Source organism: Mastacembelus armatus, chromosome 13, assembly GCF_900324485.2.
Source record: "Mastacembelus armatus chromosome 13, fMasArm1.2, whole genome shotgun sequence".
NCBI classification, from domain to species: Eukaryota; Metazoa; Chordata; class Actinopteri; order Synbranchiformes; family Mastacembelidae; genus Mastacembelus; species Mastacembelus armatus.
The window spans coordinates 2265083-2289704 of NC_046645.1; the positions used below are offsets into that span (position 1 = coordinate 2265083).

Sequence of the window (24622 nt, forward strand, 5' to 3'; positions counted from 1 at the left end):
GAGAGGAATAAAATGCAAAAAACATGCATTTTTAATTCAGTTCAGTTAGAAGATGTCATATATTCAAATATGTTTAGAATTTTGGTATATTTACATTGTGACATCAAATCAGGAACAAAACATATTTGGTCCTTGTTCCCATCTTGGTCATGTATGGGAAGGAAATATGTTGGTCTGGGAAGACTAGTATCTTTTTTCAAGAACCTACGCAAGTCCAGAATGACCTTTTCCTTTATTCATGGCCTGGTCAGGGTTTATAAAAGAAGTGAACATGACGGAAAAGCAAGAAAGACTTTGAAGAATGGACATGATGACAGGTAATGCATCACACTTTAAGACAAAAAGAAAGTCGTACATATGAGTTGTGTATTGGTTTTTTTTTATTTATGTCATTCTGAAAAAGGTACATCACTAAAGCAACCAGTGGAGATATAGAAGGGTTAGATATTTTTGTTTTGTTCATGTTGCACATTATTTACCTGTGTGCATTTGATAAACCTGTGTTTATGTGGTGTCTTCAGTCATGCAGCAGGGTGTATGGGCTTTATTGCTCGGGCCCTATCTGTTCACACTGTGCATCCCGCTAGACTGTACGGAGGAACAAGGCAGCCCCTCCCGCTGCCCCTCCATCTCCCAAGAGAAACTTCTAGACAGAGTCATCCAGCATGCTGAGCTCATCTACCGTGTCTCAGAAGAATCATGCTCTTTGTTTGTAAGTAACACCACCCAGTATCCTCAAAACCAAAGCACTGCACTGTGGATACCTGCTGCATCCACGGCCCATTAAAGAACACTTTTAAAGAGGGGGAGTCCACACTGAGCATTACATAACAACAGAAAATGATTTCCTTTTTGACTAGAGTTTGAGGATTCCGGGGATGCAAATGCAGAAAATCAGCCATTTGAAAAGCAGTGCTGTAGAAATATACCCTTACAAAAATATAATATCCTTACAAGTAAAGGCTTCAGTGACAGTGATATAACGTTTTGTATACGAGAAGCTGTCTAATATCACTTTGTCTATGTAAGAGAAATGAAATAAAAAAACCTACTAAACATAATAAAACTGAGTGAACCAGAGAGCAATGAAATTCTGTTGTTTTCTAACAACCCATCAGTTATAGCCTTTGTAATGACTCCTACATTTCTCAAACCATTATTGTTTTGTTTTTTTTTTAATCTGGAATCTCGTATGCAATCTAGCCACATTTGGAATAAGTTTTCCAATGAGAACAAAAAGACTTTTGGTTGGCACACACAATATGTTGGACCAAAAGTACTGACACTTTCTTTTAGATAGTCTGTGTTATTTGCTTTTGATTCTGACATGATCATCGCCTCACTGCCAGGCTTCAAAGTAATCTTCTATGTCTCTTCGGAGCCAAAGATGTTTTATTGAAGAAGCAGAACTATAGTGGAGTTATACGAATGTGATAATGATATACTGCAGCAGTGAGAGCACAGGTTTTGCAGCCTGTTGAATCCCCTTCACTTTGCAGTTCCAGATCCAAAATGGTCTTTGAAATGGGATGATATAGGGCCTGTTACTGAGAAGACGCTGCATGGGGTCCAAAGATGAGAACAAGCTGGAGAACAAAATGCATCTCTGCTGTGTCTCCAGTGACCAAAACTGGGGAAGCTTTTCGTGAAGTGTCACTTTCTGTCTGCTATTGTGTGTTTCTGTAATTCTTTACCTAAGAGAAATGAAAGCTTTCAATATCAGTTAGAAAAAAAAAGTAGCGTTGTGTTTTCTGTAAGATGTTAGAACTAGTGTAACCATTTTAACATATGGGTGTAGACCAACGGAACTCCATCTTCATTTTTAATACAGGGTCTAAAGTTAACTAAAACTCAAACTTACCCCTAAATCTTTAGGATGAATAGACCAGTCAGTCAAAATCATCATAAATATGTGTTCACATCATGTGCCATTGCCATGTGTATATGTATAATTTAATACGCTTTCCTCCATGCTTGTACCATATGGATCATAGGAGGAGCTCTTCGTGCCCTTTCCATTCCGCCTCCAGAGGAATCAGGTTGGCTACACGTGCATCACCAAAGCTTTACCCATACCCAGCTCGAAAAGCGAGATCCAACAGATATCTGTAAGTGGCTAGTGTTGAATGTTGGTATGCACATCTTTGTTCGCTTTGCTACCCCCCTGATGATAAGCTTTCTTTCGTAATAACTCTCTAAATGAACCCCCATCAGCTGCTGAATGATGGGTTGTTCGCATGAATTACACTGAAAGTTCCTTGAATCACATAAATGTAAATGGTGGAATAACATTTCAAAACATTTTTTTCTATGCTTACTAAGGTTTTGATTCCCGTCCAGCAGTGCAGAACAGAAGGCTAAAGGTCAGATGATTCAGTAGAGTGGAAACTGGGCAGAGCCAAAAGCAGATGATGGGTGATTTGGATCATGTGAACAGTAATTTGGTTAATGTGAGGTTCTACAATAATCATCCCTCAACTAACAAAGGCCAAGCTATAGAGAAAAAGTAGTTTTTAAGAACTCCTTTTTAGCAATATTGAAACTGCTGATAGAAAGTTGTGTCATCACTATAATAGTAAATGTGATCTTTGAAACTGCATATACTGCAAGGCTCTTTTATGTTACTAATTTATCCTCTGCCCTTTCTGTTGATATATTGCTGGCTCGGCAGTTTAAGGGCCATTTGTATGGTGGTCATTTGCACTTGCCTTAGAGTCTGCTCTGCTTAGTGGAATTTAAACAGGCTCAACTGCTTCACCCATGACATATCAGCCTGCTTCTGCTGCTGAAGGTTTTGTTGCTGAGAAACCCTTGATCAAAAGCCACGCTGGTCTTCAGTTTTTCAGTCCCTTTTGATCACTATTGTTTATTCTCTGGTCAGTATATGCTTATTAACTAATTTGTTTGGTTTTTCTCGTTTGACACTTGTTTTGTTTTTCAGGACAAATGGTTGCTCCATTCTGTGCTGATGCTAGTCCAGTCATGGATCGAGCCTCTGGTGTACCTGCAGACCACACTGGATCAGTATGATAATGCTCCTGGCATGCTGGTCAACAAGACCAAGTGGGTGTCTGAGAAACTGATTAGTCTGGAGCAAGGGGTGGTGGTTCTTATCAAAAAGGTGAATCAAATTACAGTATATTTAATTTTGGGTGCCAGTGTGATGATTTTGCAAAATTACATTTTTAAATTTCACTAAGAGCAGTAACAGACAACACACTCGTTTGTCAGAAATATTCTTTTCTAAATGTTTCTGTCGTGTTTCCAAATCTTGCTATGCAGATGCTGGATGACGGAACACTGAGCACAGCAAACAGTGATCAGGGCCAATTCCAGTATGACGTGCCGCCAGAGATGCTGGAATCCGTTATGAGAGATTATACCTTACTCAGCTGCTTTAAGAAGGACGCCCATAAGATGGAGACTTTCCTCAAGCTTCTCAAGTGTCGACAAACTGACAAATACAATTGTGCATAAAACATAAAGTAAATGTTTTATATAATACTCTCTTTAGCTTTAAATTAATTCCTGAGGTTGGTAACTGTGCACTTATGGATATGGCCGTGCCTTAGGCAATTCAGCCTTGCTTACAATGCAGTACATTCTTTATTGATTTTTTTTTATAACACCTTCACACAAAACTAGGTAGGTGTAATGCTGTGCCCCTTCTTCAACATTGTTTTATACTTCCCAGCTCAGTTGTTATTTTAACCTGGCAAAGGCAACTGAGGGCAAACTCCCAAAAGATTATTGGTGTGTCAAGCTGTCAAAAAAATCTGCATATTCTGCCATTGATTTCCATTTTCTTTGTTCTTAACTGGAGTTTGTATTCCTCGCTGTATGCTGCAGTGTTCTGATTATTCCCACGGTCCCTAGAGTATTCAGTGAGACACTCTTTTTAAATAGAGTTGGTTTCACTTCTGCATTAGTGAAATGAAACACTTTCACCGGAGATGGGAGTCAAACAGGGAGCAATCACTTCTTAGAAAAAGAGATGCATTTTGAATGGTGAAAGAAAGAGAGTGTGAGAGAGACCGAACGAGAGAACAAATAACAGCTAAAATGAGAGGCAAGGCGTATCTGGAGTTTTTTGTCCTGATTGTTGGGTGCTCATCTATGATTTATGAATATTTCTATGTCTAAATGCACCAAATTTAACCTGAATGTAATAAAGGTTTATTAAGAATATTCTTTATTCCCTTTAAATGATCAGGGAATATAAAATTTAAATTTTAATTGTAATATGCTATAAATATGTAATGCAGAACGCAAATGATGACTTTTTTTGGACTCTCATGTGTAAATAGAAAAAGCCCACTGTACTGTGCAGTCTGTTGATTTAACAAGCTAATAAAGCAAGTTATAGAAAGAAAATAAAAAATGCTTTTGATAGTTTTTATTGTACTATCTCTGGAGCAAGTGAGTTAGTAAGATCAACATCTTTATCCCACTCATAGATAGGGTCAATTTAAGATTTAATCAAGTGCATTCACTTCTGCCCTTTCCACCCCTAACACATGAGGGCAGTAGTGCTCTGTGAAGAAGCTTAGTTCAATCATTAGTTTGCCTGCTATTATATATATTACAACTCTTTATTGTCTAATGACTTAACCTAAAATGCACTCAATTGGTAAAGAGAAAATATAACTGCTGCAGATTTTGTCTTTATTTGCAGAGAAGAAAACCTGCAGTTTTCACTGAAACAATGTTAATTATTATAAACAACATATTGTTGCCCCTCCCTTCGTCCATGTGATCCCAGAAGCTAAAGTAAAGCACCTGCACTAGTTATCCCACTTGAAATTGAAATTGGCATGCTGTAACATCTGCCACAACACCATTAGACAAGGAAACAAAAAGGAAGCAGTCGACATGTATCTTTCTTTCTTTTTTTTTATATGTATTATCTCAGGTTTCTTCTTGATTTTTTTCCACTCACTTCCATCCTCTGCAACCATATCAGCAGATGTAAATCAGCCCTGTGGTTGCCACAGTGAGTCGGGTGTCAGCTTATAGAGGCGGTGTCATGTGGTATGGGTGGATGTTGAGGCAGGATGTGGTGGTGGTGGGGGGGCTAGTGTCAGCAATGTCAGGTTCAGCTTCCTGTGGCCTAATCACTTCAGTATGGGACTCAGAGGAGATTGGGTCACCTCTGTTATCCTCTGCAGGGCTGCAGCTCCACAGCCTCAACCTTGTGGTGCAACCATCACCTTACTTCATTTGATTCCCGAGAACATGCGAGTAATCATAGGCGAGGTAAAGACCTGTGCCTCACCCACTTCTCAAGCTTTGATGGCATAAATATTTAAGATTGACTATAAGTAATAAGAGGAAGGATGGGATCAGAGGAGGGAGAGGAAGATGTTAAAGAGTGGAAGGGGAAAGAAGGACAAGAAGGGATGAAGGGAGGGGTGTCGGGCCGAGGTGATTTCACAGTCTAACTATTATAACCTGAGGAAAGGAAATCTAGACTGCTGGGATGCATAAGTGGAGCAGAGGAGGCAGACAGAAGCAAAAGGAGAGGAAAGAAGCAGGAAATATAAAGAAAATGGATTGAGAGAAAGGGGGCAAAGAGAGGTAAAAAGGGCAATTTTTTTTAATCTTAGTGATGATGTGAAATATGTCAATCAAATAGAGAAGCAAAAAACAGCAGAAATGAGAAGGAATAAGATATTACCGAAATGCCTTGGACAGGGTCTGAACACAGCTTCGGGCAGTGTGACATGCAGAGAAGTAGGTTGGATCTAGAGAGAAAATGGATAGCTGGAAGGCAGGTACACAGCTGAGAAGTTAGGCTGGGAAGTGGTGTTGGCTTGATATGAAACCAAGACTCAAAGTACAAAGTCCTTGAGTCTCCACCGGTTCGGCTGGCTCCCACACTGTTGTGCTTTCATTTATGGCTCAAAACGACAGCTTGGAAAACCCTGTAATGGTCTCACAGCCCCTGTATGATCTCCCACACTGAAAAGCATGTAGGAAACACACCATGCTTCCTCCTCGTCTCTCCTGCTTTAATGACATATTCAGGCTGCAGCAAGGACTTGTCACTTACAGGGTTTGTATGTTTGCTAATGTAGAAGGAGAAAATAGGTAAGGAGCAGAGGTGATAGGGGAAGGATGTGCTTCTCTTTGCATCTCAACTTCCAACGGTTTCTGTCCTGCCAATGCAAATAATTTGTTTGAGTCTCATATAGTGCCAACCAACTAACCCTAAGCTCAGAATGCTTTGGACTGCATAGTTGTCAGTGCATACGTAACTATATGTTCATCTTAAAGTCTAGCATGTCTGTTGTGACAGATCTAAACCTCAAGATATTCAGCCTCACATCACCCTCTACCTTTATTTTGGCTCCTCAGATGAGGCATCTCTTTGGGATAGTGTGGAGATCAAAAGGTCAAAAGGTCATGGGGATCAAGGCCATCCTAACTGTTCCACAATGTCAGAACAGCAGCAGGCTTAGCTTTTGAATCCAGCTCACAACATTCCCACAGAACGAAAACATAAATATGGAGGTAATGTAAATGAATTAGTTCATTCTCTTGATAGAAAATGACGTTAGTGATTACATTACATCCTTTGGAGAGAGCTAAGACATAAACACAATTTTCCTCGAGCGAAGCAACTCTTTGGTGTTGTCTTTGTTTACCCAACTGTTAAATCAATGCAGTGTTATCTGAAAGCTTCCTGTACAGTGGTTTTCACAGTCGTTGCCATTACATAACCTGCATGTGGTGGAGACACAAAAAGACAGGATGCCTCAACATGCAGCTATGATTAATAGGGGAATGTGCCAGTTGTGGTGAAACAAGCCCTATGGGGTGTCTCTCGGTTTGTGGCAATCGGACACTGTGAATGGCAGGATTTACACCACCAGGAAATTAGGTGATTACCTTGGAGACAGTGGGGAAACGGGCTGATGCTACGTGAACTCAGCGGGGAAGCTGTCATCAATCGTCCCAAACTGAAGCCCTTCACTGTAGCAGAGAATCGCAGATATGTTGTCCTGCAGAGCATGCCAGAGCTGTAAAGACAGGGTGAAAAACAGAGGGAAGACATCACTGAGTTATTAATAAAAATATGCAGTTTAAAGTAAACCATGTCACAGCTTCCCCTCCCTATCTCAAATTCTTCATTAACATTTGTAAATAAATAAAGTCTAATTTATGGCACTTACTGGAGAAAGAAGTGAGAATCCTTTATTAACATCTTTATTTGGTTTTAGTTTACTTATTCAATTATTGTACAGATTTACTGTATGTGTTACACCACTGCTTTTATACCATAACACTATTAACACATTGCATTAATCTGGCTCTGGTAATTTTTAAATGATCTATACATGATAAATGATGTCTGTTTGCTATATCTGCTGGTAATGCATTTTATCTGTGGCTTAGGACTTTAATAGAACCCCAGGCAGTAGTTAGATAAACATTTCCTCTGTTAACATCTTTTAAGTCCGGTAAAATGCAGCTCCGCTAGATGGCCCTCCCTCCCTTTACTGCCTGCTCTTTGCCTTGTTACAGGAGGTCACCAGAGAAAACTTGGCAGTGCTGGAAATGGTCAAGGATTTTATTTCAAGAAATACAATCAAATAATATCAATTAAAATTTATATTGAAGTAACTTGCAGATGCAATTTCTGAATTTGCCATATAAAAAAATTGTTTTGACCGCTGAGAAACAGGATTTAACACATTGATGGATGCAGTTTTTCTCTGCATCTACAAGATGTACATTGATAATACTGGTATCAAAGTAAAGGTGAGACTTTAGTGATTATTGTAGATATGATAAAAGATTTAAATATTTATTCTACTGAGTAAGAGCAAATGAAGATAGAACAACACAACACAACTGTCTAAAAAATATAAATGTATACTGAAAATCCCTATATCTCTATAATTATGCGCTTGCAGCCTAAAAACCCAAGAAAGCATAAAAACATTTGATTGTCATCTGTGCCAAGAGTGGTGCTAATAAAATAAACCAGAGCAAAGTCATAAAGCTTTGAGTTGATAAATGTCTAGGCACAACCCGATTGTGCCAGTACTTCTTTGGGTGTCAGCTTTCTGCACATTTTATTGCTAAACATATTTTATTTCGATGTAGAAAATTCAAAGAACCACAACAAAAGCAGAAAAAGCCATGGCCACCAGCAGCACTACTGAGCGCTCTGAAAGGTCGCAGTATGGCTTCCTGTTACGTGGCACTCACTCGGCGTTACGACTCCGGCAAACGAAATGGCGCATAAGCTCACCCCCCACGTCCTACAAAACCGGAAATGTCCATGGATTCTTGTCGGAATCATTTCGAAGTAACACAAAAGAATGGATTACTCGATAGCAGAAGCTTTGTTTATAGAAAAAAAATTGTGATCAGAAAACAGAAAAGGTAAGACAAAAGTCATAATAATCGTTTCATAATTTCACGTTTATTTTTACAACTGGTCTGTCATTGAGGTTTAGTGGTAGAGAAATAGGACTTGTATTGTTAGCTTAGTGTTAGCTTTCAAACTGTGAAGTCGTATTAGCATGTGTTTTATGGGATTTTTCACGACATGCTCGTTGTCTGAATTGTGTTTAGGTTTCCTAAATTTGGTTTTGTTGAGCTTTTAGCGGACTTTCTGCAGGTTATGTGGATGTATAACGTTAGCATGTGTAGCTAGCTATATTGCTACAAACGTCTCGTTTCTAGCGTCATAAAAACAAAGACTCGGGTTTTTAATTGTTCCTCTATCAAACTCTATTTCGTTTAGATGTGCCTCCATAAACATGCAGTAGTAATTTCAGATTTTCATGCTCTTTGCTGTTTGTCTGAGTTGATTTATGGCACCCACACCCTCAATAATGCTTCTTCTCAACAGGCTAACATTAGCTTTTTACCGCCTGTGTGCGCTAGCCTAATCCTCCTTGGTGGTTTGTGGTTTTTGTTGTCAGTACATGTTGGCTAAGTCTAGTTTTCATTACATTGTGTTTGAGTTCATGTGTTTATTAAAGCGTAAGATGTTAAACACCGAAACTTTGAGCTTTTCAACAAGCTGTCAAACAGTTAAGTCCTCTCTGTGGGGTTAGCTCGGCATACAGGATGATTAGCCAGTTAACTCCACAACATGCGTTGTTTTCTGTAGTTTCGTTTACTTTTTGTGTTTTGTTGCTCAGCTATGCCACAATTTTCAAAAACCATTGCTCCACCTGGTGTCAAATACTGTATACTGTGTATACGTGGTAGTTACTGCACATAGAGGTAAATACCATGAGCTATTTTTACAAAAATATCCACTTTAATGTTTTTTGGTTGGTTCATGTGTCAATTTGGAGACTTGAAATGTCCTTTTCGGAGACAACATAGAATTTTCATGCCCACGAGGGAAAATCAGGTGCAAAAATTGCAATTAAATTGATAAAATACGATTTTGTAGCCTAGAATATAGCAATTGCTCAATAATGACATATTATAATAAGATAGAATATGTGATAAGTAAGTTTAATGTCTGTGATTGAATCAGTCATTAATTAGTATCTTCATTAGCATAGATAGCTGTTTAGATTGAAATATGAAACTTAAACATATTTTAGGCAGATTGATTATTTTTCCTTTCTTATTGAATTCAGAATCTTGTTCTGTGTTTGCTCAAGTGTTTCTGACACTTTGACAAGAAACCTTTGAGGTTTGGGGTTTTGTTCTAGCAAGACCTTATTTATTCATATAGTCAGCGTGGGTCAGGAGCTACAGCTATTATAATTTAGGTATGTAATTTTAGGCAATTTTTTTGCTGGCAAAAAGGGGTGAAGTGGGAGGGGTTAAATTACACTGCTCAAAGTGTGCAAACAGTGCTATCTTTACCGCAACCCGTCATTTTCTGCCCAATTTTCAGGCCCAGTTCTTTTAGCCTTTAAATCAATACATGACTCAGCTCTTTGTTAGTGTTCATCAATCAGAAATGACATATAATTTTAGAAGCTTTGAGTGGTATTGACCCTCGCCCGGTTTCAGAAAGTTTTGGATGTTTCAGTTGATGTTTTCAAGTTTGTCATGGCTTCTCCACAAAGAAAAAGCTGTCTGTAGTTGAAGTTTACAGTTTTTGTTATAAAGCATCAAGATGCTGCCACTCACTTCCACTCATCAGCTTACTGTGGATATAATGAAAGACAAAGAAAACATCTTGACTGTATCTAAACCAGCGGCTGTGGATCAAACGCCTTCACTTTAGGAAAGAAAAGTGAAGAAGGCGGACAGATGCCAAAAGTAGCTGAGCTTAAATCAATGCAATTTCCTCCCTTCACGTCTTTGGCCAGAAGGACCTTTTCATGTTTTCCACCACTTTTGCTTTTTTGCTAAAAAAAAAAAAAAAAATCTGCTTTGAGATATACTGTAAATCACAATGCACATGGAGGGGCTGAGAAAGAGAGAGTTGTGGAAGGGCATATATTTGTCTTTCTGCCAGTATGCGTCTGCTTATGTTTTTCTTAGCTCAAGACTCAGGCCTAAAAATCTAGTGCATTTCCTTCACTTCAGGAAGCCCTTTCATAGCTTCAAATATAATAATTTCCTTTTTGAAAAGACGCTGGGGATTATCCATGTGTATTTGGCTTTCATTTATCTGTTTTCTTCCCTTGAAAGAAAAGGATTGGAGAAAAAAGGGGAGCTCACACATAGTAAATGGTTGGACCTCTGGCCTCTGATCCTAAATAGGTTTTGATAGGTGTGGTGAATTCAGTTTTGGCTCAGGGATTATGATTTACCGCCTCTCTGGTTTGGCTTCAGGAAAGCAGCACTCACATCCTCTGCCTATTTTCCTGTTTGTTTTGCCTTTCCTTGAAATATTAAAGGTATGCAAGTGGAATCCCTTCCTCCTCTGACATATGGTACAATAAAGAGGAAAAACTGTGGTTGGGTGGGTTTAATGCATTTCAAATTAATTGAAGTGTATTGATGAGATTAAAACAGATTTATTCTAGTAGACAAAAACCAATTACAGTAATATATTTGTGCTCAAACTAATACAAATGCTCAAACAAACTAAAGGATGAACTTTGAAGTCTTCTCAAGACTGAATCAATAATTTTGAATATCTTTTACCAGACTGTTGCTCCATTAAGACACTTCTTAGAGTTAAAGTTCAAATGCAGTTGGCAAAGACATTTAGTGGAGGCTTGATATATGTGAAATGATGGTTTATTGTAGAACTGGGGCACCATTATGGTTAAATAATGACTTTGCACTGTGCATTTATTGACATTCAAGCTTTAGAATATTACTTTCATCTACATCTGTACTCTCATCAAAACTAGATTGGGCACCTTTACCCCTTTTTTGCAAATTTTTCTCCTCACACTACTGACATAAGGCCCTACCAGACAGATGGGCTATCAGTACAATATTTTAATGAATTAATATGCGTGAAAGGTTTGTGCTGTTAGTGGATAATTTACCAACACCCTGAAACTTACTTTTGGTTTTAAATATGTTACTTCAAAAGCAGTGCTAATATAGAAACAGGGTGTTTAACTCAGTGTTGCTGGAGTGAAATGTTTATGAGAAGTAACAATTAGAGACTTATTGTGATGCATAACTGTTATTCCATGGGTATTTCAACCATTACAATTATCTTTCCAGTGGTATTTTGCTTATTTCCCTTGTTTAATGAAGATGATTTTCAATTTGGCAGTTAGTCAGACTTTGCAATAGATCCAACATTTATGGGAATCTAAATGCAACACGCTGTATGCACAGCTTTGGCCCATTCATTTCTGAGCCAGCCTCAATGGATGATGCATGAAATTATGTTTACTTGCTGTGGTCCCCCAATACGCTACCCCCCAATTTGTGGCTTCCTCCCATGCCCTATACAGCTGACCAACTGTTTATGAAGCTCTGAACCACTTTAAGCAGACCATTCAAGGTGGTTCAATTATCATGTGGTATCTGGTGACGACTGAGGTCAGATACTATTTGACAATAATAGAAGCAGCATGATATATTTGACCCCACAGCAGAGGATTTAGGAATAGGCATTGCGTCACGTTATGTCACGGCACCAGAGGGCAGTGGTGAAGCAGGCGAGTCATTACAGAGTCCTGCAAAGTGCTGCTGAGCTAGGAACCACACCTATTTCTGATAGCTTTTGCACTGAGCTTCTACATTTTATTTTAGCATTGGGTAAAAATGCCAGGGATTACTCTACTAGCATCACAACTAAAGTAAGTTAGCAGATATAGAAAACAGTACTAATCCAAACATCAAGATGCTGTACATTAACAGGCCAAATCATCTCCCCAAACAGGGGGCTGGATATGAAACAAGACTGGTGTCAACCACATAAACTACCACAAACACTGCAGGCTTATCCTGGGGTGATGTTCCCAGCTGTAAGTAAGATTTGATGCAGAAACATAAACATCATGCAGTTGTAGTTTCAAGTTTTCAGTTTAAAACTCTATCTACCTCCTAATCTGTCTCTGTATATCTGAGTAACAGAATTGATTGTATGGAAGGCCCATTATTCATGGTGTCCCTGCCAGCCAAGGTCACTGCTGTGACTGACAAGAAGATAAAGAGTGGAGGAAGGCATGATTTTGGTAGGTGTGCATTTTCTAAGATTTACACAGTATATACTTCAGTGCTTCACAAAAATATTGAAAATGCTCATTTTCATGATCACTGAAGAGTAACTATTGTACAATACCATCTGCATATATACAAAATAAACAGTAGGGTGAATGCAGGCATTGTGATAAAGTTCATATCGCACACACAACATACAGTTACCGTACTTACTCTTATGAACTGAGTTGCCTTTATTTTCAAGCTGTGCTAATGGCCCATAGTGTTTTTGTCATATAACATGGATGTGCCACATGTTGGCTGCACAAATTTAGAAGATTCATGTGGCTTAAGCACATACTGTGTGATGTCTTTCAATAGTTTCCAGCAACACCTCTGTTACAGGTCGTGGTAACACTGTGGAGGCGATTGTAAACTTGCTGCATATCTGTGGCTTATCTGGCTGGAAAAATCAGGCAGAGAGACTAGGGCGAAGCTCCAGTAACATAGAGTGTCAAGATTGTGAAAGTGTTTGTGTGTACATGTGAACAGGGTGTGAAAGAGGTACACCACAAAGTGTTTATGTACATGTGCCTGATTAACGTCTGATTGTAAATCAGACAGGGAGCGGATCTGGTGATGGCAGTTTGTGTAGCCACACCACAGATCTAAGCTGAGCAGCTGCTTTACACACCAACGGACACATAGACACAGCAGCAAAATTTAACAGCATTTGTCTTTTATGGCATGTCATCTTCTCTAGATGTATGAAGCCAATTATTGTACATCATGTGCAGATTACATGTCCTGCAAAATCTTTTTGGCTTATTTTGAAATTAGCCACTTAATGCCAACGTTCAAAAGTGACACAAGGAGTAACTCCTTCTTCGAGGATCCAGAGATACCCTATCAATTCTCTCTTGACGTTTGCCCGCTGTAGACCAGAATGCAGTGTACCTACATGGCATTTTGATTTAAGGGCTTATTATTGTGACCACACTGATAAAGGTTATTTTAACCCAAACCAAACCCAAATGTCTCTCTAAAGCTAACCATAAAGGTTTTGTACCTAAATCTGACTAAGTTGTTTTTGTGCTTAATCTAATGAGACTGTGATGGCTCCATGATTGTGACTGGATTTATGATTGTTTCCATGACGACGAAAGTTTGGTAGACTTGCCGGTGGAAAGGTTGCAGAGAGCAGATGGTTGTTACCATGACAATAGAGGTCTGTCAAGAACTAAACAAAAATTGTAAAATTAGCACTTCAGATCTTTAAATGCACTGACAAAACTGTCTGTCTATTGTGAAGCAACGGTTGAGGATTTCCCTCCATGACAATGTGGCTTTTCTAAGAACAGACATCATAAAACAATAAAATTAGAAATTAAAGAAAAAAACGTTGCTTTATATCACGCTAGCTTGGTATCTACTTCTGGCAGGGCAAGACTTTGATTGTCCCACACTTTTTTTTTCCTCTTCAACCTTTTTTCATTGTCATCCCAATTGCTTCCCCTCCCTGCCCTATTGTTCCAGCGACGTGGCGTGAACACAGCTTCCTGGATTCCCACTCAGCGAGGCGAAGGACAGCACTCCAACTCCCTGCCAAGACACCTTATCTGTGCCTGGCAGCCTGCAGACAGGATGGAGGGGTGGGGATGGGGAGCGGTGAGGGTAGAGGGAGGGCTGGAGATGGTAAAGGCTACAGGATGGGATGGGGAAAGTACAACAAAAGGGCTTGGTGGAAGATGTAGAGGTGAAAAAAATGTTAATGTGCTATGCACAGGAGCTGTGAATAGAATGTATATCAAAGAAGAAATTGTTTTTGCCACTAGCACACAAGAAAAGACAATTACTTTTATGTTCATTTAGCACAATCTGTAGATGCATAGAAGCTTAGTAGTATTGAGAAACACGGAGGGACTGAAGGAAGACAGGATTGATAGCAGAGCTGGCAGGGGCTATAAGCAAATATAATACAGCCCAATACCACATAGAAAAAAATGAACAAGATACTAATTTCCGTGCCATTCCGTAATGAGTACTGGCCTCAGTCTGGCCACCCCCTGTGAAAACTGTCATTGGACAGGGCGGCCTCAGGGGAAGAACGGTTTACTGTTCGACACGTATAGCGTTTTGTAGTTGGCTGTCCAAATATCCTCAGGGTTCTGCATTGCTTCCACTGTCTTCGACATGATAAATGAGTGAAAATCTCTCACATCCTCTGTCAGCAGTGGTGGATAAATCTAAGGGCATCGGTTCTGTTTTGGCCATTTCAAAGCCACAGGGCTGCCAACTGGTGACTTTTAAAAGGCAAATGTCTAATTAAATGTACAAAACAAGGTCTTTTCTGGCAGTGGGATGATTCACTGGTTCCCTCTGTTTGAAACTGATAAGGGTAATTTATTTTGACTCTCCAGTTCTCTGCTGATATCTTTCTGTTGTTTGTTTTGTGGTTTGCTTTGGCATTGAAGCATAACTTGACATCAAATTGATTTTTAGGTGTGAACAAGATTGAAAGTTCACTCAAACCTTACATTGATTAGTTTTTTTTTTTTTTTTTTGCATGTCTGCTTGTGTGGGTACATGAGGAGAGATTTCATCTTTAATTATTTATTTTTTTCTGTGGTTTTGGGGACAAAATGTGAAGTTGAGAAACTGGCACAACTTGAATCAAAACTAGCTATTGCTCACAGCTTGCTGAGCCCCTGGGTTTAGGCTCAGGGATGAAATATGGCAGCTGTCTATAAGTTGGAGGCCTAAATGTACCATGTGTTTAGGAATTTTTCAGAGTTCTCTGTACTAAAAACCATGGTTCAAATTAAACTATTCAGTTTCAGTGCTGAGCTCTCTTTGTTATAATAGCCTAAACTATCTAAATGTATTTATCTTACACTTTTGCAGATTTTGATTTTGCTTTGTTCTGTGCAACACACCTTTGCTTATTACTCAAAGTTTAAGTATACAGGATATTGATATGTAGTGTTAAGTGACATAAGGTCCTCATTTTGCACATCTGCACATAAATTGAACATGTTAATAACTTTGTGTGGATGCATATGAATTTTGTAAACAAAATATTTAAAAAATGAATGATTAATAAAATGTTTATAATGTCTTTAGGGTGAGACTCCTAATATCAGCATGTCAAAACACAGAAAACCTGTTTAGCTGTATGTGTTTTACAGCACCAGTTAGCTCATCATCATTAGTTATAATATTTTTTTGTTTTTGTTTTTTTCCTCTCCTTAAGGGCTTCTATGTTAACTGATTACTTTAACAGCTTATGTGGTGAAATACAGCAGATACTATTGAGAACAGCATGAGCCAAATATACGTTTAAATCTGTTACCCATGTTGGTAAAATAGTGGTCAAAAATTAGAGTTACAGTTACATATGTGACTATGGTTAAGAAAGACAGAAGAACAAAGTGTGAGAGGGGAGGAATTAAACAGGTTTTAGAATCATTAAACACTCTCAGATTGTCACGGTGAGCTCTTAGCCCTGAAAATCCTGCAGGTTTCACACCATCTGGCATGCTAAAACACTGCCACGTTCCTCAACATGCAGCGTGAATCCCTGGAAATGACAGTTACCATCTACAATGATGCACCACTTTAGAAGTGATGTGCAGCTACCAGAAACATCCACTAGGTGTCAGTCAAGTTCACTAAATGTTCTCTATAGAAAACTGGACTTGAAAGATGAATAGGTAAATTAAATGAATGCACATCATTAAGACGTCTGGGTAACGCTACCGTGTTTCGCTTTGGATGTTTCTGATGTGATATCTAGACGGAGCATTGCACAGAGAGGTATGCTGCATGAGAATGGCTGTTCAAACACTTAAACAGATGCTCCTTTCATTCCATCTTCCACACACTTTCTCTCTTATTCCCTCTCCCTGCCTGTGCCAGATTACAGCATTTCTGTTATTTTTCAGTATAAACTATCAAAGGCCAACTATAATGTTCAAATATGAAACTGAGTTGAGATGAGACAAAGTATGAACAACAATTTATGATCAGTAAGAAAGGCACCTTGTGGGAGAATGGAGGACTATCGGGACTATAATGAGCAGTTGTATAAATGGTCTTGCCTTACTCATAATGTCAGCAGTCTAGGTGTTTGTGTGTGAGAGTGGCAGGTCACGGAAGCTTTAGGGGCCCTAAATGTGCCTAAATAAAAAGTTAAGATAAAAAAATTCCAAAAACATGTATGTCAGGCTGATTGGTGACTCTAAATTGCCCATAGGAGTGAGTGTGAGTGTGTGAGGTTGTTTGTCTCTATGTGGCCCTGTGATGGACTGGTGACCTGTCCAGGGTGGACCCCTGCCTTTCACCCAAAGAGAGCTGGGATAGGCTCCAGCTGATCCCTGGGACCCTGGTTAGGACTAAGGGGGTCTAGATGATGGATGGATGGTTTAATGTTCCATAGTTAATCCAAACCTTCAAATATTAAGTTCCTCATATTACTCTGCGGTGTTGCAAATACCATTGCAAGAGGTTTATTTTAGAAAAAGGAATGAAGTTCTGATGATGAATGTGAACGGAGAATATCTCCTTTTATCAGACTGTGGCTCAACCGTGGCGTTCATAAACTCTCAGATAACAAAAGAAAAAATGTTTCAAAATGTGACAAACTAATGGTTGTCTTATCAGACAGGAAGAGTTAAAGATCAGATGATATTTAATGTAGTAGATGGGGGTCACGATGGCATGTTTGTCTTTTCCTTTGCTTTTCTCCTGATATTTCCTTCCTTCCTTCCTTCCTTCCTCCATCCCTCTTTCCTTCCCTCTTCCCTTCCTGTCTTTCACACTTTCTCTTACCCCTCCACTCTCTCTCTCAGTGGGACCTCGTGCAGACTCTGCCCAAACACTGCTCTCTTGTTTAGGGCTGGGCAAGCTCTCTGTCTGACCACTCCCTGGGCCTAATCGCCACAGAGTTCTTTCCAAATTGCAATTACTGATAAACAGAGTTGGCTGATGGGGACAAGTGATTGCACAGGCCATAGCGGGCAGTATCTGGCATCAGCCTAATTGTCACAAACAATCTGGCTCATTTCTTTACCCTCGCTACTAGAGAGTGATTGCGCTGAGCACACTTGAGGGGCAAAGCATTTGAGTCCACTCATTAGGGACCACTTTGAAGTGTTCTCCAGTGTTTCTCAAGAAAATTTTCCTCTCCTCAATGGTCTGCGTTCTGGGATTGTCTCTAAACAGTTGTTTTAGTCTCTGCCGATAACCAGCCTCCATTTAGAGTTGTTTTCATTCGTCATCGGAGATGAAGAGGTAAATATTCAGTGAGTATGACACACAGAATCTGATGTTTAATGATGTCTTCACAGGAATCTGTGAGCACGTTTTTCTTTCAGCTTTTTTTTCCATGACTAAATACATGTTTTTCTAGTTTTCTAGTTCATTTTCTATACCCAGAAAGGACTTTAGCAACACATCAACTTGCATTTTTAACATTTATGAATTGTTGGTTACATTAAAGCCTCCTGCAGCCTCAAACACACCTCCTACCCTTCAGGAGCAGGTAAGTTACAGGTACATTTCTCAAGGATACATTGGTTACTCAGAAAAATAACCTTCCTATCACAAACCCCCCTTTTTTTCCCAACCCTATATAGAGCCAAGATCCCCTGTTTAGAATTATATGAGTCCTAGAGTTTCACAAGTCCTCATTCTGCCCAGTTGTGAATTAAAGTAAATGTGCTACATGGGGATTACGGTACATGCTGTTTTTAAAGGTAACAAAAAGCAGCTTTCTACTTGTCTTTCTACATGCATGTTGGTAAGAGGCCTTGACCTTTTCCTCTTCTCATCCCTCCAGCCTGAGCCCTCCCACAGTAGAAAGAAAGAGGAAATGACCCAACTCAAAGAGGAAGTGCTGCAAGGTGACCAGTAGCAGTCTGCAGGGAGTTGGGGATGGTATGCTCTTCTGCATGTGTGAGGCAGACAGAGGGGTTTTGGTTTGTATTGCCGTACCTTTGGCCCTGCTAGACCACTGTTTCAGCAGTTTGGGGCAGGAAACAGCTGTGGAGAGCGAGGCAGAGGTAAAGGTCTGCACACAGCCGTTTGAGGGATACAGTGCACTTTATGCCAAAATCAATCAAACTGCATGATGTTGGACATTTACTGAGCTAGAAACCCGCACCATGTTAGCACGTTCACACCGAGACACACACACTTTGTTGGAAAATAGGTGTCCCACTTTATGAAGGTAGATCTGGTGGTTATAACTCTTATTGACTTCTTGTGGCATTTTCATCTCAATGAGTAAAAATCTGGCAACTCTGCAAGTTTGCAAAGTTTTATGAATTGATTTATGTGTGTTTTCAAGATGAAAGTGGCCTGAACGAGCAACCAAAATATCAAGCAGATGAGGAGTAAAAGTGAAATAAAGATGGATGAAGACTTGAGTGGAACAAGAACAGTGTCACAGGAATATTTTGAGCTTCGCAGCTTGCTATGAGGACGTGTCACTTTCTGGGTAAATTAGTCACACCCCTCGCCCAGCCGGCCACATCACCACAGTCAACTGCTTGACTTCTCTGGCGCGTTCTCCCCTTGACAGTTAACACGTCTTCCACTAATAAGAACCATAATACTGCAAATTGATAGATTGTGTTGTGAGCGTGTGGGCATACAGCTTTACACGATGTTGGCAGAGGTTGGTACCTATGAAAAATAGACACAAACACTCCTCATTCACTTTTACAGTGAAGTCTGAAGCAGCGTCTAATCATTCCCAGGTATTATTTCAGGGAGTTCTACCTGTAGATAGTCTCTGCCAAAGCAGTGGCCTAAACCTGTTGTCAGTTCTGCCATGGAATACTGAGATGTGACACTTGGCTCGAGCTTGTAGGCAACGCCTGCATTCACAGATAATGCAATAACAAAATAATTAAAACTGGCTCAGCTAGCTCAGTCCAATAGAAGCTTAAATGATGAGATCATTTGAGAGATATATTAAATTTTGAGAGCTTATCTTTGTGCCAGGGAGCAGTATTTTTCTCTCTCTCTTCTAATATTTGATCAACTTTTTATGTGGAGAAGTTGGACAATAAAACAGAAACATTTGTTTAATAAAATGCAGTGTTTTACAACACTCCAAACTGAGGCCACAAAAAGTCCTCGCTGACAAAGTTTCAACAACAAATGACTAGTATTAGTTTCACAAAGATAATATTTACTGTACTGCTATTATACTGAATTCCATCATATTGTACATATATTGCTGTTATTGTTCCTTCCTGCTAGGCATTGGTTTTATGGCCTCCTGCCTGAGAGAGAAGTGTTTGCAATTGTTTGCATGTTCATCATTTTTAGACAAGTGTCAGGCTCAGAAAGTAGTGTGAGACCAACGGCAGAAAAGGTGTAACTCCAAACCTTTCTACGTTATGTCCAGCCCAAAGGCCGGGAGACTGGGAGACATTAGCAGGTAACCAGAGAAGCCCCCTTGGGACGAGCGGAGGGAGCTGGTGGGGAGACCAGTGAAAGATGCCGTCAGTCCCCACATCCATGACCTCCACATATTATTCCTTGTAAAACTCAGAATAAACTAATGAAACAAGAAAGACGCTACAAAAACAAGAGCATAATCCCAGAGGAGCCTTCCCAAAATGCCTCACAATCCATTTCGTGTCAGATCAATTTAAGAGGCTAATATATTAAGTCAGACCTCAGTTTGGCACACTGTGCCCTCTGGCTTAACTTTTTGTTTTCAGAGAAAAAGACATTATTGGTCAATAGCTGATAAGAAATGGTTAATCTGTAGTCCTTCTTAATAATGACATTAACTGGAAGCAGCTGTTAGTGGTATTTATAGAATGATCTGAAATGTCATTGTATCTGTTATCCAGCTGCAGAGAGTGCATCTGGCAATCAGCCTGCTATACCTTGGAAGGCCATGTTTTCCTCTTGATTTCCCAGGTCTGGCTTTCTTCATCTTCATCTATCTTTTGTTGTTTCACATACGTGTTTTCACTGAATATACAGTGGCAACATGGCAAAGCTGGCAGTGGTTATAATAGTACCTGTGATCTCGTAAACTGGATAAAAAAAAAAAAAAATCATATAATTTTATGAAGCAAAGGAATCGCTGCACCATCTATTCAGAAATACACTGTGTATACTGTACTTTAATGGATGTTTCATGGCAGTGATCATGATATTTTAAATATACTGATGATACTATGTAGGATTACCACACAGTATAATTACATGTACTGCAGTTCAATCCTACAGTGAATGTTTTAAGGCTAATGTTTTTACGATATAAGATCTGTTATTCAGTTCACAGATCAGTATTTGTTCCAGTAAGAACATGTTAAGTATATTTAGATCCTTGTATATGTCCTGTCATAAGAGCAGACTCTCTAAAGAGCTATTTACAATACTCCTTGTCCAAGTTGTAAATTATATGGCCAGTCTGAGGGTTGGTTTGGAAGCTTTCTTACGGCTCTCTATCACATTTTTATGGAATACAGTTCCTTAAAGCGAAATTCCATTCAAAAGTTGAATTCCCTCATGCATAAGCTATGGTAGAAAGTTTAACCTGGAATACTAGATCTGAAAAGGGGGTCTCTCATACAAGCGCACCAAAGACCTTTTTCTTCTGATCTCAGATTGCCATCAAGTCATTCTCTATATCCTTTAGGTTTCAAGTGAATTGAAGACCTTTAAATTGACAGTGAATTGAAGACATGTTTAAAACGTGTTTATTTATTTTATTATTTCTTGAAACTAATCCAGGGAAACTGAATTTTTTGCTTGCCTCATCCAAAACAGGGTCTGAGGTCAACCACAGCACAGCACTCCTGCATCTGGTCTGGCTTCAGTGTTTTGTTCAAAGACCTTGCTGCAGGGTGGATGTTTGCTGTCATGGCTGCTTAAATCCCATGCGGTGTTTGTGGATTCAGTCTCATACTGTTGATTGCATAGTTTATTGAAGACATCACAGATTTTTCTATAGCCTCTTTGCTTTTTCTACATTTAAAAGAATGTTTTTATAATGGAAATGTGTGTTAGGGTCGATTTTCCCAGAGTGAACATGATTTTCTCATTTCAGTAGCTATAAACAAGGTGAAGGTAAGATGAACATAAATGCTTTCTCTGGGATACATATTACACACACACACACACACACACACACACACACACACACATATACATACAAGCACATACAGACACACCTTCACAAACAATTTAGTTTAGAGTTGGACCATGTAAATAGAACATCCAGTTTTTCATGTCACTTCATACATCCACGCTATCTTCTCCAACAAACACCAACTTCTACTTGCACACGCAACAACACACACATGCAAACACACCATGCTAAATGGGTCTAATATTTACAGCCTGTCTGTCTAGTGAATCTGGCCAAGGAGATTTGTCTGAATCCTCCCAAAGTCACGCTACACCCAGATCTGTGGAATGCCACTCCCTCTGTTATGTCTCCCTCTGGATGAAAACATGACAGATGACCTGGGTATGTCTCATACAGCAACACATAAAACTCAACATTAAACATAAAACTGCAACAATAAATTAATACCTTAGATTTGAACATTTGCATAGATGTTACATTTTGAAATCATGCATACAATTTTCTGACAATAAAAGTACAGTCAGCTTTTTTTCTTACTAGGCCTATGCATAAACAATTTTATAATGATGTTTATGTAAATATAATACTACCACTGTAGTGTTACATATAATGTATGTGTAAAAACAATAATGTTTTGTTGCTGATGAGGATTAAATGTACTTGAAAGTACTTCATGTAAATCTATATCTGTCACAGAAGTGAAGGTCAATTATAAAAATCCCCTCTGTGTATTAGTTCAATGTGACATGTAGTGGGTTAGATTTTGGATGTGCATTATATGTGCAGTAGTTTCAGTTTTGTAGTTCAGTTTCAGGTTTTGGTTCTTTGGTTTAGTGTGTTTTTTCACCACGTGACACAAAGATCGGTTAAAAATACTCAGTTATCTCAAGCTGTCATATCCTTTCTGTTAATTAGAGTGTTTTTTCTACTAATGCCTCTGATTCAGAGTAGACTCATGTGCAGAGGGCTGTGACAGGGCTTCTGAAGAATGTGTGTTAAATTTTCAAACACGTGGCCCTGTCTGACTTAGTTTGGTGTCAGTGTGGCACGTTCCAGCGAGGTGCACTTTAGGACCTCACTGGATTGCAGTCTGTTTCTGTTGGAGTGCTGGGCCACATATTTGAGCCACATGTGTATTTGAGACTGCGAGCCCAAATGAAACACACATTGGGTAGCAGAAATGCTGCGTCTGCACTTGCATTCCTGGAAGCAGACTCACAGGCTGACAAAAGGGTGATGACTGTCTGATGACTGAAATGGTATTCTGGGAATTATCTGATGGACATGGACTCTGATGGACTCATTGTTATAGTTATATTTCTTTTTGAATTGTTTGGAAGTTTGCTACTGTCTGTTTTTCATGTCTTGCTGCAGTGACAGTCATTTTTTGACAGAGGGCAGCAGTAAGCCATTAAAAAACACACATGTCTGGTTTTGGTCTCAGACCAGAGCCACATGCCAAATGAAAACCATGAACTCAAGTTGATCACACTCTGCCTAATTTGTCCAATTTAAGCTTGTTTGATTCATTGGTTGAAAGTTGTCTGTCAAACAGCCATTTGCTTCATCTCCAAAGCATACTTGAAAGTTTGCCAACCATATTTGGGGTTGCATGCACATTACAGTGCTGAAACAATGTCAGTTCACATCATGGCTTAATTTGAGCATTAAGCAAATATGTTGTTTGAGCCATCTTGATATTGTGCAACAAAGTGGATGACAGGGGGAGTAACAGGAGTTAAAAGACACTATCAACCTTTTGTCATAACATTTTTTTTCTCAGATCTTTGGGATTGCTGTGTTGGCCCCTTGAGACCTTTTTATTACTACAGTCTTTCATGTAAGAGAATCTAATGGTCCTTATGTGTCCCCCGTATAAGCTTTCATCACCCTATAGACCTGAGCTGTGAAAAGCAATCTTCTCTATGACAGGTTGTAAAGACAGTCACAGGTTTCTGTAATTGTCTTTAGCTTATTGCTCAAGCTGAAGTTCGTTTCATGCGCGGCACTGATTCAACACTAATGCTGCCGTCAGTTAAAAACTTTGCCTCTCAGACACGTGCAGTGGTTTCGTTTTTACTGGAAACTGAGGTAAATATGAGAGGGCTTTTGCTTGGACTGCAGTTGAACTCAACTGAATGTTAGCATGCATAGGTTGTCAGCACATGTTGTTTTTTGTGAAGTCAGAAGATTATTATTATATTGGTTAAGTTAAAGATAATATTTTAAATTCATATTCTTTAGGATCACGGTTGTTACTGATCAGCGTTGCACTGCGTGTGTCTGCGACCAGTGTGACTCTCTGACATGCACTGTGGCTCATTCTCAACCAGTGTTTTCACAAGATTTTAACTCCTTTGTGTTTCAAGCAGCAGTGGACTTTTCTGTGACATGGATACTGTGATGCCTGTTGGGCAGAACAGAACATTAAAATACTCCGGGGACAGAACGTACTTGTTGGTGTCCCCCAGGTCCAGAAGAGAGCCCGTTCTGGCTTGTCTTCATGAACAGAGGTTATTCAGATACAAACGGGTGTGTGTGTTTGTGTTTGTGTGTGTTTGTGTTTGTGTGTTTGTGTTTGTGTGTGTGTGTGTTGGGGGTGGGGGGATCATTCCTGCAAGGGTTCATGTACTTGAGCTTGGCATTTTTCATATTTACATTGCTTGATAGCTTCAGTAGATGTGTTTATGATATTCCCCCCTCACTGTTTGTTTGTAGTTCTTTCTTCTCAGCTAATGCTCTCTCTCTCCCTCCTCCCTCCCCCTTTTGCTCTTTCTTTATTATCTCTCCCTTCTGTCAGTTTGATATCCTGCATCTTAGGTTTCTAAATTAATTCTTTAAAAGAGTTGCTTTCATTATACTAAACTACTTTCTATATATTTAACCAGATCATATGGTTGCTTCACTCTTTATCTGCATCCGGACACATGTCAAATGTACAGAAAGAAGAGCTGT

At 39.3% G+C, this 24622-nt stretch overlaps 1 protein-coding gene across 1 annotated transcript; it reads left to right on the forward strand.

Annotated features, from left to right (window-relative positions):
- Window positions 1–301: 301 nt before the first annotated feature.
- Window positions 302–3477, forward strand: smtla (somatolactin alpha). The gene is made up of 5 exons (XM_026292971.1): window positions 302–317; window positions 522–712; window positions 1995–2108; window positions 2942–3121; window positions 3283–3477. The coding sequence occupies exons 1-5, from the start codon at window positions 302–304 to the stop codon at window positions 3475–3477; spliced, it is 696 nt and encodes a 231-aa protein (XP_026148756.1).
- The last annotated feature ends 21145 nt before the right edge of the window (window positions 3478–24622 follow it).

What these genes read in the sequence shown, in the direction of transcription:
- smtla (XM_026292971.1), top strand. An exon ending in GCGAGATCCAACAGATATCT is followed by an intron (nt 2,109 to 2,941) that starts GTAAGTGGCTAG and finishes TTTGTTTTTCAG; the next exon opens with GACAAATGGTTGCTCCATTC. An exon ending in TGGTGGTTCTTATCAAAAAG is followed by an intron (nt 3,122 to 3,282) that starts GTGAATCAAATT and finishes CTTGCTATGCAG; the next exon opens with ATGCTGGATGACGGAACACT.